General features: G+C 34.8%; 1 protein-coding gene across 7 annotated transcripts in view; it reads right to left on the bottom strand.

The window, feature by feature from the left end:
• LOC116350799 (dystrophin, isoforms A/C/F/G/H) overlaps positions 1-16,902 on the bottom strand; it is a 135,548-nt gene that overhangs the window by 115,657 nt on the left and 2,989 nt on the right. For 3 of the 7 annotated variants that reach the window (XR_004202053.1, XM_031782736.1, XM_031782737.1), the window contains exons 3-17: positions 13,123-13,277; positions 12,671-13,047; positions 10,849-12,608; positions 9,135-10,768; positions 8,917-9,069; positions 8,489-8,653; positions 7,242-8,089; positions 7,085-7,169; positions 5,207-6,091; positions 4,448-4,914; positions 4,169-4,379; positions 2,639-2,888; positions 1,487-1,617; positions 1,320-1,418; positions 1,148-1,253 (exon numbers count right to left, since the gene is read on the bottom strand). Coding sequence is in view for 6 of the 7 variants with exons in the window: in XM_031782736.1 (XP_031638596.1) it covers positions 1,148-1,253; positions 1,320-1,418; positions 1,487-1,617; positions 2,639-2,888; positions 4,169-4,379; positions 4,448-4,914; positions 5,207-6,091; positions 7,085-7,169; positions 7,242-8,089; positions 8,489-8,653; positions 8,917-9,069; positions 9,135-10,768; positions 10,849-12,608; positions 12,671-13,047; positions 13,123-13,277 (7,326 nt within the window). In the remaining variant the exon portion in view is untranslated. The remainder of the gene's footprint in view (positions 1-1,147; positions 1,254-1,319; positions 1,419-1,486; positions 1,618-2,638; positions 2,889-4,168; positions 4,380-4,447; positions 4,915-5,206; positions 6,092-7,084; positions 7,170-7,241; positions 8,090-8,488; positions 8,654-8,916; positions 9,070-9,134; positions 10,769-10,848; positions 12,609-12,670; positions 13,048-13,122; positions 13,278-16,902) is intronic. The other 4 variants (XM_031782739.1, XM_031782738.1, XM_031782741.1 and 1 more) reach the window with 4 other exon arrangements.

Raw genomic sequence — 16,902 nt, 5'->3', positions numbered from 1 at the left:
AACTGCACATAGTTACACAACATGCACATACACTGTTTATTATACATTGACATGCCAATCATTGCCGGAAAAACTAACTTCTCTTGTTACAACCGGTGCAAACAATGGTTTCAATTTAGACAATGCAGCACAAATGCATCACATTTCAATTTCAAATATTATTTTGGTCAATTTTACGTCGATGAGAATTTGATATTTGGCCGAATTTCGATCGAATAGTTTGGACCATTTTAGTCAAAGGGTCAAAGGGATTTTTAGTTCGTTAAGTAATGAAGTATTGCCACAAACTATATGCCATTTTTCTTCATAAATCGATAAATTCGATTTGTTTTTCATTGCTATTAAACGATGTTTCGTATTAAACATGCACAAATAACATGTATTTTCATAAAAATAACATCTTTATAAAGATCAATGCATCGGGCGATTTTCTAAGATTTTTGTTGTTATTTACAGCAAAATAGTATAATATTTACAGCATGCGTACACATTCCATTGCGTTTTCAATTCTATAAAAATACGAATACAGACAGACAGACAGATATAATAGCAATAGTTAAATTGAATATTTGATGGTATGTTGGAGCGGTCATTGGTCTACATCTGTCTAGAAATGCAACAAATATATGTTCATTATAAATATTATAGTTATGTGAACGAAGTAATCACGTGAACAATATAAAATTGCATTTGTTGCTCTTCCAATTCAATTTACGCATTTAAACGGTTTTGATTATGCAAAGTGAGATGTTTGTAGTACATGTGATACGTGCCTCCATATCTAATTATATAGCGTCAATCAGTACACCAAATGATTGCATTTATGCAATTGCGTCGTCGCCAAACTTTTATGATACTTAACAACGTGACTTGATTTCTTATGCATGGACACAGTGCAAAAAAGCTCGATACATCGGAAGAATTTCTTCGCGACTACAAAGGAAATTAATTTTCGCCATAAAATAGTAGTTTATTGGCAAATGCTGTAAACAATTTTCACCACACCGTTACAGTTTGTTTTTTTCGCTTGCATATTTTATGGGTTGTATTTCATATGAATTCAGAACTTTCACAATCTTTTCTTTTCCCAAATGTTTTTTCACCACATACTATTAGTAAAATCAAGATATCATCAATTTTTACTCACTTTTGCTATGTAACTTTTGACGGTTTCCGTCTGTTTTCAATGCTTCCGAAAGTAAAATTAATTCATCCAGTTGCGGTTTCTTATATTCCAATTCACGAACAACGGTCTATAAAAATATACCGTTTTATAAAGAAAAATGAATTTTTTTGATTTTATCTTTATCGTTTTTCACCTTTTGTTTATTAATCGCTTCTTGAATGGCATCAATATCGCAAACATCTACGTGATAGTTTTTGGCCATGTTTTGATCCAAATTTAACCAATCGGTGATCTGTCGAGGAAAACAAAATTGCTGATTATTTTCAATATTCTTCCGCATTTTCCGCATTTTAAACATACTTGACTAATGGCTTTGTCCAAGTTTATGGGTGTTGCTGATGATGACGTTGAAGAATTGTTTGGTGAGCGCAATTTTGAACGTCCTTTGGCTGAAAACGACCCTGGTACATAACTCGATTCGGATGAATTTTCTATAGAAAATAAATTACGAGAAAATTTCGTGTAAACAAACACAAAGCCAATACAAATTCGCTAAAATGTAACATATTTATTGCAAAAGTTAAATTTTGTTTGTTATTTCATTCAGAAAAACATTGTCGAGACGGTTTCTTTTCTAAATTGAAAAAAATCGACAATTTCCACAAAGGAATTCGGGCCCATTAATCAAATCGAATGATTCGAATAATTCGCCTAACTTAGTGTGAAAACAGAACAAAATGGAATCCAAAACGAAAAAAAAATACACGGCCAAAAAAAATGTGAAGAGAATTCTGCAAACACAACCGAATCACAAAAACGAACGAGTCTCTCGGGTGAATTAACGTGACTTTAGCCCAATAGATTTACGCGGTCAATGTTTGGTGGGCTTTCATGGCCGCATCGAAATAACCACAATGTGTCTGCGTTCATCAGAAAACATTTTCATTATGCCATTCATTGTGTGTGATTCCGTTTCGATTCTTTATTTTAGTATTTCCACGTTTTTTTTTTGACATAATAAGCTCATAATGTTTAAATGGAATGGAATTAATGTGTGCGAGTGTGTGCAAACTGTGACCGTGTATATTTGGCCTCAGCATGTAGCATGGCAGATAAGTAGCTTGAACATAGCTTAAGTATCGACGGTGTCATTATAACGCCATAAATATATGACATAGAAGCGCATTAGGAAAAACCTTTTTTCCTTCTTCCATAACATTTTATGCTTGTTTGCGTTGATTGTGTGTTTTCCTCGTTTTGCCATCACACTTTGATTTCATGACGCGATAGAACGGAACCAAACTAACTTGTAGTACCAATGCTTCTTACCGCTTCGTATTTAATACTATAGGCATTAACTTCATCACACAATTAATCGATTCGTAGTTTAATGAAACGATCCTATCGCCACGATTAAATAAGTTCTTTTTGCACCGCAATGGCAAACGGCTATTATAAATACATTTATTTACATCAAAATGCAAATTTCCTTCAAATATTTTGAATTCTTACCTTTCTTTTCTGCGTATGCTTCATTTTGTACTTTTTTGTCAACAGGTTTGCCATCTGGATATTTCCGGTCGTCGTTATCGTATAGTCCGCTGTTGTTGTTCAGTTTTTTCAGAGATTGAACAACAGAGTCGTAATGATATGATAGATCGCTTCGAGTTCGGTCAAGAGTTTCCATAGTTGCCTTCGCCTTGGGACTTGGTGTAGCTTGTGATGCAAATTTCCACTGAATTTTGAGTTCCGTTTGTAAACTCTGCATGTTTCGACACACAATCAAATATGTTTATTTAAAACTTTAGTTTAATGTATTCAAAGTCGATAAACCAAAAGATAGATATCAAAAATTGCAAAGTATTTCGAACTTTGGCGTCGGTGTATTAAATGCACTTGTAAATTATGTTAATTTTAACTTTAGCACTTAAACTCACTTCGATGTGTTCCAATTTTAAACAAATTTTTACTCTCAATTCATCAAGTTTGTGATGCGAAACACACAGGCGCATGCATACACCTTTGGATGCAGTTTAAGAATAAAATTAATCAAAGATTCGCTTTGATTGCAAATTAGTTCGCTTTTACGAACGTGCCTATGTTTTAATTCACTTATGGACATCGGCAAAAAAAAGAGAATTGAAATGAATTTTACTTGAAAACGAAAACTGACTGACACAAATAAACAGCCAGCAAATGCCAGATGCGCACGAGATGAATTGCAATGGAAAATGAAAATGAAACCGAAAATGAACTATGTTTGTCTATAATTAGATGCCGGTTTTGAACTGAAGCGATCACTTGAACTGAAAAACCGATTCTGATTTGATTTTATCTGCTTGCAGAAGAAAAGAGGGACCGATCTGAAAGTCGTCTGAACTCTAACACATTCGAACGAATACTGACTCTTACTGATGCAAGATCGCCAAACATGATCTGATATTCTTTGAACGGACAGAAAGTATTTTTATAAACGATTGCTTTTTTTCGCTTTCGTCTTACTTTTTTCTTTGTTTGTTACTTTTTTGGACAGACACTCAATGCAGTTAAACTACAAAAACGCCCAACGAGTGAATATTTGAGTTAAAAACCTATTAAGTTAATGCACTACGCCACATTTAAGAACGGGATTGACATCATCTGTGTATGAACACTGTATACAGCGAGCGGCTTATCGAATCAACAATGATCGAAAGAAAACAGCCGGCTCATGTTGCCACATACGTGATATTGTACATTATGATTTTCAGAATGTGTATCTGCTAAAAGGTTTGATTGTTTGTGCAGGCTCCAAATTTGTTCATCAAATGTATAACTATACAAGTCTTAATCTTGATTAATTTAATATTCTCGCACGACATAAATATTTCAATTGAGATTATATTCATTTTGTTACAACCAAATACCAAACGACGATAGAATCCGAAAATATACTGCAATACTATTGATTCTATCTATTTTTAGATAAAACTAATTTTATAAAAAACAATCGCTTTGCTCCAATTTCTTTATTTTTACTATAAATTTTATGGAATAGTTTACCTGAATGTCAGCTAGTCTTTCATTAAGTTGGAGTTCATTGTCTTCATCGACGGGATTGTCGAAAAGTGTCCAGGCTTTGTTACAAACAACCTTTGCACCTTCATCGATATCGTTTGCGATTATTTTTTGAGCGTCGACTGCTTTACTTTCATAATTTTCCAGCTCTTGACTGAGATCTTTGCCGTCTTTCTTTTGATATTCGCTTGGTAATCTAATTGAAAATATGTACGTTGGATGTGATCTCTTGCAAAATTTGTAAATGTATAAGAAATAACTCACCTTGAATGTTGAACTTCTCGGAATTTCTCTCTGAGGATCGACTGGATTTCCATGACAGTATTCGCGAGCTGAGGAGTATTGCCATGTGTTTCCAAAACTAATGAGTCGCCTTGTGAAATGAGTGTGGCTGCATCGGGTGCGACGAGCAATTTCAAATGTTCAATTGTTTCCGGATCGGCCGATGCAGCAATCGATGCCTCAATTTTTTCTCGAGTTTCTTGCAGTTTTTTTATCATATAACGTGCAGTCTTCTCAAATTCATAGACTCTTTGCGACAAAGAAGTAGAATTTGACATTTTTTTCACCGCAAACGTTTTTGATGTGGTTGTTATTGTCGTTGTTGTAACGGTTTTACTCTTTGTGTTCGTCTGTGATTGATCGACATTGACATCTTCGTTAGTGGCATGTTCCAATTTTCGTTCGTGCATAACAGCCGGTTTCCCAGCATTCGGCTTTGCAATTCGATCCTTTAGAAAAGAAAATAATAAAGAAAGCATTTAGTTCGGAAAACCGAAAATATCATTGAGTTGACTAGATTCAGAAATCAATATGCTCAATGAGTTGCAACATTCAGTACGCTTTTGAATAGTGAAAACACTCATTTCATGCTGAATGTACTTTTATTTATCATTTCAGGGGATCATCATGTGATTTTGAATTGAATATCATGCACGCATACAACTTTTAGACAAATTACGCATCACTAAAATGCTTTTGGAATTTTGGTTTGTTTTTGTTTTTGAGGGTTTATATAAGTACCGTATCTCGGTTGAAATTTTCTGTCGTTTGTTCACCTAAGTGATGGCTATCATCGTCATCAGAAAACGTTAATGGCTCGTCAAATACCTCTTTATCTGCGCTGTAAAAACTGTCACGATCCGAAGTCGCACTTAAAATATCTTTTAAGGTTGGAGTGAGTTTTTTACGCTGTGGTTTAGATGGACTATTACTTATGTTATCAAATTGTTCAGATTCTTTGAGCAAATTGCGTTCATTTCTCAATGCACCTCGGCTTTTATGGTATGACATTTGTTTCATCGGTGCTGGTTCACCAGTTTCGTATTCGTTCTCATCGCTATCATCGTCTTCATCATCGCTATCGTGTCTATCGCCCAAGTTCGGTGTGGAACAGGGTGTTTCGCTATCAGATGGTTCTGAAGTTGCATCAATTATATGCACTGTTTCAACGCAACAGCTCGGCTCTAAGTAACTAACTGATTCTAATATGCTGCACGTATTTAAAACTTGTCCAATATTCTGAATTTGACCGTTTTCATTCGATTTGTATGTATTAACTACTCTTTTTGGTGATGATAAATTAGTTTCGCGAATTTCAACAATGGACACTTTTGATTCATTATTGTCAATGCTATCTTGTTGTGTTAATAAATTTTCTGAATCGCTGTTAACTTGAGAGAAAAGTGCACTTGTCTCGGCCAGATGAAATGTCTTTGGTAAAAGATCGGGCATTACGTTGGATTTTTTGTTCGAATCCTTCACAATATTGTCATTTTGTATAGTTGTTGCAGATGTTGAGGGTGTTCTTGAACGTCTTTGGCGAACAGTATCGCTAACGACAACAATTTCCATGTCATCGACATCACCTCCATTGTGTGGAACCATAAGTCGTGACGAAAGAGCATCCTGTGAAGGTTTGGAATCATGTTTTGTTTTTGGTTTTTTGTTTGGTTTTGCGTTTCTTATTGGCATAAGAAGTGATAGATAGAGTGGATGGAGTTCTATACAAGGCCAGACGAACACTTAGAATTCGTGGGTGTATGTGATTACATATGAACAGTGTCACGGAAATTGGAGTGATGCGTGTAATTGTTGTGTGGAAGACAAATAATATAGTTTGGGACATGAAACAAGAAGACACGAGGACGGGTTCATAATTTACACGGTGACATACATTTCAAAAAAAAATATATATTTATTATATTTAAAAAGAACCAAAGCATTCACGTTGAGTTTTTTTTTCTCGTTTTTTATGCAGATAAGAAACATTAAAATGAACTATGTGTTTTCGTTCAATGTTTCTTATCCAAAGCGCGATTTTATTGTGCACAAACACGAGTTTGTCTACAACGTAAGCAAGAGTTTAACATATCATAACACAAGTTAAAAAAAAAAATCTTGTTGATGTTCAAAGTCATACAATATCAACGTTACGAAATATATTTTGTTGTTATTCTTGTTTTAAAAAATGCATTATTGGGTGTTTGTTATTGGGCAGATTATTATTGAACAGATTATTTTTCTGCGATTTAAAATGCATGATTGAGTTCTTGTTTTCATGTCGTGTTAAGTTACTGCTATGAACATTTGTCATATTTGTATGCCATAATGAAATGAATGGATGACATTCACCATGAAATAAATACGATGTCGTGCATATTGAATTTTATAAATATTTACTATGTTTTCAGATGATTTATGAACATTTTCCACCATGATAGTTTATGAGTGAGATAGTTATATCGAATTTTAAACCGCTCCCCAATGAGAATCCCATAGAGATTAATAAAAATAATAATAACAGAAATGATGAATGACCGACCTGTTTCCATTATATTTCCCATAGATAGAGTGAATAAGAATGAATAGCCAGGTTTTTGTAATGAAAGGATAATTTACCTGCACAATCGCAGTGACTTGTTGATGCAGTTTTTGAATTTCGATGCTCGATACGTTCATCTGTTTCAAATCAGTCTCAATAGATCTGCAGACAGAGAATTTTATTCAATTAATTTCTGACAATGTCGTTTCGAAAATGGAATTTCAATTTTCTTACCTTAATGTATCTATCGATATATTGTCCAAGTTTTGAAGAGTTGATTTAATCTCAAGCAAATCTTTTCCCACATCGTTCACCGTGATTCGTATGAATTGTTGTGACAGACTGTCAATTTTGGCATGCAAATCCTCTAAATATGTTGGATCACATATTTCACAATATTCCGAGTACATAACATTGCACTTCTCGAGCATTGCACCGACCTGGTCATTGGATAGCATTAGCACTGGATCATTGCCGAGTAATTTGTTTCGTTGCTCTGGCATTATTTCGTCGTTGAGTTCAGTGAAAAAGTTTAACCAGCGTTCAATGGCGGTTATATTTGATTGAATTGCCGTCGTAATTCGAAGCAATTTTTCCAAATTGACTTTCGATTGGGTAACATGTTCGCCCAACGAGTTGTACAGATGCTTGAGCGCATCAATGCTCAGTGTCAATTTTTTAGCGTACTTTGTTGTCTTATCGTCACAAATTTTCCGTCCAGTCTTGATTACATTTTCGATTTCAGTTTTAACTTCGGATAACGTTCGATACATTTTCAAACAGTGTTTGTATTGATCTTGAACATTGTTCGGTGCAGCTGACGAAATGTCCAAAATACACGAACTACGTTCGACCGCACGTAATTCGCCCATGGCTCGATTCAATCGACCCTCAAAGTTTGCTTGAGGCGAAGTGAATGCATTCAATTTGGTTTGGCTCGTTTGAAATCGTTCTTCCAGAAGATTGACCTGTTCTCGCATTCGATGAGCAGCCTCTGTTTTACCCTTTTGCTGGTACAGTTCCACTTCCTCTTTCATTTCGTTCAACACTTTTTCATTTGCATCAAATTCTTCAACCAATCGCTATTACCACATTTAGAAGTAAACATAAAAGAAACATCCAGAGGAATGGAAAAGGTAACGAAAAATGAGTATACTACATGATACATGATTATTGGAAAATTTACATCCAAAACAAATCTTCCGTTATTGTTACTCCATTTGAATGAAACCGCATCGGTTCAAAAATCATTTGGATTGAAAATTAACGATCAAATTGAGTATTACATGGGAAAAATCACAATTTTCATCACATTTTGTACAATTTTAAGCGACTTTTCCCCGAATAACAGAAGCATCATTTGGATATTTAAGTTTATTGAGGCCAACAGTGGTTAATTTTGATATTAATTGTATAACATTTAAAGCGGAAGAGTTGTAGAACCATGCTGTTTTATTAGTTAAATGAATGCCGGTGCTAACCTGACTAAAGTCATGCGGAAGATCATCTGCAGTCGTATCATTATCTAGATGCTCGTTCAGTAGCTCATCAACATGATGGATCCAATGTTGAAAACTTTGTACGCGACTTTCCGACGATTGAGCTTCTGAAACTGCTTTTTCCAACATAGTTTGCCGTTGTTTTCCCTTCATTTTTTTACCATTCAAATCCATATAAAACATAAAGTGCGATTTTATACAGAAGCAAAGCAAGCACAAAGATAGTCATGAATTTTGATGACATTCGCATATAATTTTAAAAAAAGAAACATGCAAAAATCAAGAAGTAAAATATCAACAAAATAATGAAATGACGAATAATGATTAATGAATGGTGAAAAGCATGCATAAAATTACAATTATTAATTAGCCATTAATAGGATAAATTAAAGAGAAGAAGCGAATCTCACCTTGTGCTGCAATAAGTTCCAACGATCTGTCACCGATTTCACGTCAGCCATAATACTCGCGGCCATACACTCGTGTTCAATCAGTTCGTTGCCCAGTTCTTTAATTTTGTCTAATCGCTCTTCAGAATGATTTCGAATGCTATTCTCTAAATCCTGTATTTTAACAAAATCAATTAAATCCAATTACAAATTCGTTAAACAAAATAAGAGAAACCTACGTCGAGCTCCTCATATATTTCTTCGGCGTCTGCTGCGTTGTCGGGTCCTTTGCGTAAGCATTTTTCTAACTTATCCATATAGCCCGATTCGGATACGATTAACGTCTTTAGTTCGCCTAGTTGACTGGAGATGTGCTCCAGCAATGCAGTTCGATTATACACTAACGTCGTTACTTCATTCCATTTCGCATTTAATTTGGTAAAATGTCTGGCCAGCGTAGAATATTTACACTTGCAATTCGGTTGATTTAATTGTTCATCGATGCGTAATAGCATTTCACTGCCAACACCCAACAATTCACGAAATTCCACTGTTTTCTGTTCACAAGTCTCTTTAAGCGATTGGAACTTGTTTCGAATTTGAAATAGTTGATTTGATGTTTCGATTTCCGCGTTTGTGGTAGTTGGAGTCGATTTTTCTAATTCGTTAAGCCATAGCTCAACTTCGTTGATTCTTTGATAAATATTTGAAGTTTGTTCAAGAGCTTGTTTCAAAGCTTTGTTATTTGATTGAAATGTTTTTTTAACACTGGTATAAAGATCATTTACCGATTGAACTTGGCTCAACAAAATTGCTTTATGTTGTCCATCAGTCGAATCACGTACAATAACTTCACTGAAATTCTTGACGCTAATTATATCAATTTCAACTTTTTTAATTTCCATTCCAATTGATTCGTACGATTTCTCTTGTTGTTTTAATTCGTCCTCTTCGCCAAGCATAAACAAATCGTCGGCAAGCGATTTTTCGAGATTTGACAGAAATTTCACGACCTGCTCAAATTCAGTTGTGAAATGAATAAGATTCTCGATTGCGGTTGTTTGCTTCAAAATACGATCTTCGATTGTTGATTCCAACTTTTCCCATTTCTCCGATTCAATTGGATTGTTTGCAATTTCATCATTCAATTTCACTTCGGAAATGATCGATTTCAATTCATTCAAATGATGTAAATTGCCTCTCATTTTATCCAAATTAGATCCCACCACACAGGTGGCCATCGAGTCAACATAAACGGCTTCAAACTTTTCCAATTCCGGTGAAATTGTGGTTTCCTGTGATTCGGTTTGCTCATCAATCGGTTCTGTATCGAAATTATCGTGCAGAAGTCGTTTTATTGCACTTTCAATGTCATTCCAGCTGTGATGAAATTGATCAAAGTCACTTTTCCATTCGCTTAAATCACTCTTGTCGTCGGTGTTACGGTAAAAATTTTGAGCCTCATTAATGTCACTACTCAACGACTGCATGTATGCCAATCGATTTTCGAGCTCTTCTTGGGTCGAAGCATTTAGATTAGCATACTGTTTGAACCAATCTTGACAATCGGCCAGAACTAGTTTCAGACCGGTCAGATTTCGGCAAAACTTTTCTTTAATCGATGCTTTTTCGTTCAGTTCGAGCATGTGTTCTATGCGAAAATTGAGTTCATCATACTTTGTGCCAATGTTACTTATTTCGGTTGCTTCTTCAGGTAAATCATGACCATCATCTTCGACGCAATCGTTCAACAGGGTTTTTATATTTGGATACTCGTTAATCTTCACTTTCAGTTGATTTTGTAATTTTTCCAAAGCACTGCCTTGTTCTTTTAACGTTGGAATTTCTTTGAGTCCGATCAATTGTTGTTCACCTGTAATAAAATGTACACCATATGAAATGTTTAAAAATCAAAACATGAAAAAAGGAAAATAGCAGGTAAATATGGCATACCTGATGTAACAAAAGCGTCCATTTCTTTCAAACATGCATTTAATTGTTGATACTTTTCCGATTTTTGGAGTTTTCGTTTTTTATTTGACTGTGGCGAATCATCCAATTCATTGTCACTTTGATTAAATTCGTCCGATTCGCCCAATTCCATTGGACTACGGCGGTCCACGCTGTTGAGTTTAGCTTGAAAATCAGTCCAATTGGTCGGCAGCTTAACATTGTCCAAAATGTCAACGTTAAAATCGAAACCCATTCCCTCGATGCGTTGCTGTTGAACGTCAACGATTTCTTTTAGAGCTTCGCAACGATCCAGGACATTTTCCAATTTCTCCAACAGTTTCTCACTTGCCGGTTGCAATCCTTGTGCAATTTCCTCTAATCGATTCAAACTGTCATACAATACATTCAAATCCATTGCACAAAATCGCAGGTTTTGCATTCGTTCCATAACACTGCCAATTGCACTCACATCTTGCGATTCCATTTGTTTCAAATCATTTTCCCGCACATTAATCCATTCGTTCATTATTACAAATTTTCGGTTAATCAGTTTCCAATTCCAATGGGCATCTTGTAGCTTCTGAAAACGATTCTTTGTCCATGTCACCACATGCGTCCATCTTTCGCCCAGCGCTGCCAATCGATCTTCCAAATCATTGAATGAATCATCATTTACAATGACAACCAAGTTACTTAAATCATCCACAAGCACTTTCTGTTCGTTTAATGATGCTTCCAATTCTTTGTGTTCCTTGATTTGGCGCGGCATTGCATCTGGCTTCGGATCAATTTCTGGCATCCGTGATATACGATCTTCGGAATTCGTTAGTAGGACACGTAATTCTTCGATTTTTTGCATTTGCACTTGGGCCAAACAAGCATGAACGCGTGATTGAACATCAAGAGCCGAAACTCGCAACAGTTCCCAGCGTTCATTCAGCAGTAACATTTGTTGTTTGATTTCACTTTGATCTTCAGCCGTTAAGCCGGTAGTGATCATGGGTTCTGATAGCAAACGAGCACCTTCCTCTAAAGCACCACCCACATATTCCTGATATTCAGACAATTTTATCATAAATTCTTCGTGAGCCTGAAAATGTGCCTTTGCTTCGGATAATTCTTTTATTTCAGGCAACGGTTTGGATAACACTTCTTCCGCTTCTAACAAAAGCGATAACACAATTTCAATTGCATTTTGGTATCCGCCTATTTCCACCGAGACGTTTGTTGCTGTTGAAACTGGTCGCGAATGTGATTCGATGAATGTTTGGAAATTATTGGTTTTGTTATTTTCGTCATCAACGTCGAGCGTTTCATTGTCAGCACCCATCAAATTTATAGACTCGTTTTTGATAATCGTAAAAGTCGAGCTACGTTTTACGGGGAAATTGGTTATATCTTCGATCGACTTGGCAAGTGAAACTTCGTCTAAATCGGTTAAATTGATTTCGTGTGATGGTTCAGTGTGAGTCTTGGTTTGAGTATCGCTTGAAAATTGCTTTGACGTGCTTGGCTGTGAAGAATCATCGCTAGTCGGCGAATTTATTTCCTCTGTACTGCCTTCAAAGTGTTGATCAAGCATTTGTATACTGGCTGCATTTGAGAGTCGTGACGTTCGAATCGATTCAATTGCTTTGTATAAACACATGACATACATCAGAATCGATTTCTTATCCGGTTTGTTTGTGTTCACATCCTCTGGATCGAGCAAAGAGTCGATTTGTAGATAACGTGTGGCCAAATCGAATGCCAAACGAAGTCTGAAAAATTTGAATTGAATTACAGATAAAGTCGTTTCTCATTCATATAAACCAAAGTTTACCTTGCAATCGGATGTTGCTTAATGGCCCATTCCAAATCAAAATCAATTCCAAAATCATGTAAAATGTATAAAAATGCTAAACCACTCGACCAGCTCGTTGTAAAATCGTTGACTTTCACCTGATATTTGTCAGTGAATTGACGAACCCATCGTAACAAATTCTTCTCCAAGCCGCTAGCCGTTTCGGAATTTAACAATTTTTGTCCATCGAAGCACAGAGCAATCATCGATATTAATCCGAGTGTTAACTTTGGGTTTCCGCCAACAATGTCTTCGCTGGATATATTTAGAAGTTTCACTCCATTTTCGTTCAGTACTTGGAGCACTTTATTCACATTGTTGATATGATGTACTCGCATACGACCTTTTTCACGTTTCTAAAAAAATCGGAAAAAATAAATTAAAATTGACATTTTTCTCTATGAATAAGAATTTAAAAAAGGCACACTTACGTATTTTTTGTTTGTGAGTATTTCAAGTAATGATAGTAATTTATGTCCATCTCGCAAATCCTCGAATAGATCGGTAACCAAAGGTGCTTCCGCTTTTGAAAGTTGAGAATTTATCCATTTCGTGAAAGTTTTTTTCTGAACATCTTGTCGCTCATCTGTTTGTAGAAGGAAAGGCAAAGAATGTTAAAAACAACGTTTTATTAAACTGACAAATATTGACTGTTCTAGATTCAATGTGATCTATTTTATCAGCAAAATGTTTTGAAATTCACTAAATATTTGATTCAAGTTTAAAAAAAGTGAAAAAAATATCTCAAAGGGCTGTTACGTTGAACAACGTTCTTGAAACTATCTTATCTTTATAACAATGGGAGCGTGAAGTTAACTAACAACGTGAAGACCAAACAAAAAAAAGAGTTATATACGTAGGTTATAAATGTCACAAATCTGAAGTAAACAAAAGAATGCCGAACGCACGGAAACCGCATTTGGTATGCACTTTTAATAAACGTGATAAGAAAATCATGAATAAGACATGAATTGATTGCTACGCACGCATGTTATGAGATGCGTTATTTTCACTTTATTACATTACTGGCACTGATTTCCCTCGTTTCGCTCAATAAAAAAACAAAGCTATTTAATTATGGGAATAAAATACTGTTTGCCAGTTCAAATCATTTCTGATCGGTTGTTGGATCAATAATAAATGATTGAAACGGTAAATACCAAACGAGATCGAGTTGTACATTTTCTGTCCAAAAATAGTAATCAATTGATGGCCTGTCTTCTCTGATGTACATGTACAAATTTCAATTTGTTGATATTCAATAACAATCGAAGATTTATACACTACGTTCTATATATGCTATCTATAGCACTGAACAGACAATTGGCGAAAGGAAACGAAAAAGAAAAACCAACAGAAATTATCGGCAATTGTGTATAGCTGAAAATGCGTGAAGAAGCAAAGTTGTTTACATTGAAATTATGCGACAGAAAAAAAATGCACATCCAATAATAACCAAACGCTGATTACTATTTTCGTCTCGTCGCGCTGTATACAATGTGTACATTAGTTTACTAGACTGGAAATTAAAATCATTGGCAAGCACTTATGGTGCGTAGAATGTTCAATAAATTTCTCTGAAAATCTTTCTCGTTTACTGATTCAAAAAAACAAAAAAAAATATATATGGGCAACGTCACCAAAAACAATAGTCATTCGTGAATATTCAATATTCAGTGGAAATATTCAATTTCTCATGAGTGGCGTACAAGGCATTGTCATTAATTGTAAATGCTTCCCATACATTTCAATTGCCGGCAACTGAAACATTTATTAATTTATTACACTGTTCACTTCTTTTGCTTCCTTTTTTCTTGTTTGAATTCAAAATTTCAATTGGTCAGAAATACATTAAACTATACGACCGGCAAACGAGCGTCAACTAACGTTCGTAAATTAAAACAAAACGTTTCATGTGTTGGTGCATGCAATATTTGTATATGACTCATTTATTTATGATGCTACAGATGAACGAATACTGAGATATTTTACACCCATTTTTATCACTTCACATTGCATTAGTGCTGTTATGCTGTTTGAAATTCGTGAAGATTTGTGATCGACATTTCATCAAATGAAATTGAGTTAGAAGGAATTTACGGATTTTCTCATATCTCTCTCTCGTCTTAACACCAACAATTTATGTTAATTGATGTAGGAAATGTTTCTCGCGGTCTTCAACCTACGAAAGAATTTTGTTTTAGGGTCAAAGGTACACCGACGTGTATGCACTGCATTATAGCTTCTGATACGGGCCTAAATTAGTGAAATGCATTGCAGCTTGAATGCTGTAATTATGAAATAACATAATTGATGATAATAATCGTACTTCGTTGTCGATTTAACTTGTTTCCACGCTGCAAGTGTGCAAATGCACCGCATGAAAAACACTTGCAACGAAGAATATTAGTCGGTTGCAACAGCAGTAGCTATCATTTTATTTGGCTTAATTGACTGGAAATGTATCTTTTGCCTTTTTCATGTGAATCTTTGGTTTTTATACATATTTAAATTAACACATGCGATGACTTTGGTAATTTACGCAGTGTCAATGTAACGATGTCTGATACAATTTTAATCAAAATTTTACATCAAATGGTAAGCATATATGAGCATTTTACGGCCAACCAAACTTGTATTTCTATAGGAGAATCCATTTTCTTTGAATATCACATTTATATATATACTTTCAACCATTTGCAGCAAATATGAACGGTGTCGCTTTGACGATTTAAAACCACGTTTCGTCAACGATTTAAATGTAAATTCTTGAATAGACACCGCAATTACTACATACAATAAAATCAATTTTACTACAAAAAACGAGTAAAAAATGTACGGTGTGGAGGCGATCGATGCTTTAAAATCTTTCGGATATTCCATGAATGAGATTTCTCTTTGTATAATACATTATATTATGTATGGCACAAAAACAGCATATTCGAATGTAAAATAATAAAGTTCTCCTTCAGTGTTATAAACATGTGTCGATTCATCGCCCACAGTTTCAAACTCATTTAACGCAAACACTCACACACCAAACTGGAAGTATTAAACATAAATTGAAACATTTATCGATAGCATTCAACTCCGACAACCGACAAAATCTTGTTTTGGTGTCACAATACGATTGATGTTCAAGTTTGAGATTTCAAATAGATATTTAACGATATCGATGCGGCTTCACAAGTGCAGATCACATAAAATAAACGCAATCAAAGATTGAAACGTTATTATTTTCGTGTTTAATTTTATGGTGCAAGACGCTTAACAAATTGTAATCTTTTTTGATTTTGAAATAAAATTTTAAACAAAAAAAAAATTGTGGTCAAATGTTCATTCAACAATATTTTTCTGCTCATTGGTCTAGGGTAGGATTCCCGCACTTCATGATGATTTCTGGTACATCAAACCATTCAAATTGTGAATGCAACGACCACAAACCAACAATAATATACAAACACTTTCGTTATTTATACTCAATTACGAAAATTCCAAGTTTAGCGAATCATAAGAAAATGAGAAAACGTCAAACTGTTTGCAATATTATAGAAGGAATAAACATAAACAACAGTTATTGAATGTCAACAAATGTGTAGACTGTAGAGTTATATTAATTTCATTGTGAAGTGATTATAATTCGTGTGCCAGCGAATTTCTTTAATCAAGTATAAATGTGTGGACAAACGCATCGTATAGTAAGTGGTCGTTGTTTTCACAGTTCAAAGGTTTGATGTGCTTATGAAAGTTCATCATTGGGAATGCTGCCCTATGCTACCGAGGATTCAACTTCATACTGTTGAAAACTACTTTGACCACGTTTTTTTTTTCAAATTGCAAAACACCTTTCTTTTTCATTGTTCCATAAATTAATAAATTATCATGAACGATTAGTTGAGTCATTTTTCAATTTTTGTAAAAAAAACACTGAAATCCATCAATCAAGAACGTAGTCTTAAACTTAATATATTTCATTTTCGATATGGTTAAAAAACTGTTTTTCATTTCGGCATTAACACTTTTACTTTTTTGGCTGTCGGATGCCTGTCAAATGGCAGGCGAGGCATTTGATTCAATACGAACAGACACAGCAATTAAATAAATAAGCCGACACCAAATCATTTCGCGTATTGTACTCATTTGTGAAGCTCTATTTGCTTTCGTTCTGTTTGTTGTTTTTGTTTCTCATTAATTCGTTGCCCAAAGCGCGA

The sequence above is a fragment of the Contarinia nasturtii genome, unplaced genomic scaffold (genome assembly GCF_009176525.2).
Source record: "Contarinia nasturtii isolate CC-2019 unplaced genomic scaffold, AAFC_CNas_1.1 Cnas_scaffold_4311, whole genome shotgun sequence".
Lineage (NCBI taxonomy): Eukaryota > Metazoa > Arthropoda > Insecta > Diptera > Cecidomyiidae > Contarinia > Contarinia nasturtii.
Note: the sequence above shows the minus strand (reverse complement) of the source record. Positions and strands in the feature narration are given on the sequence as shown.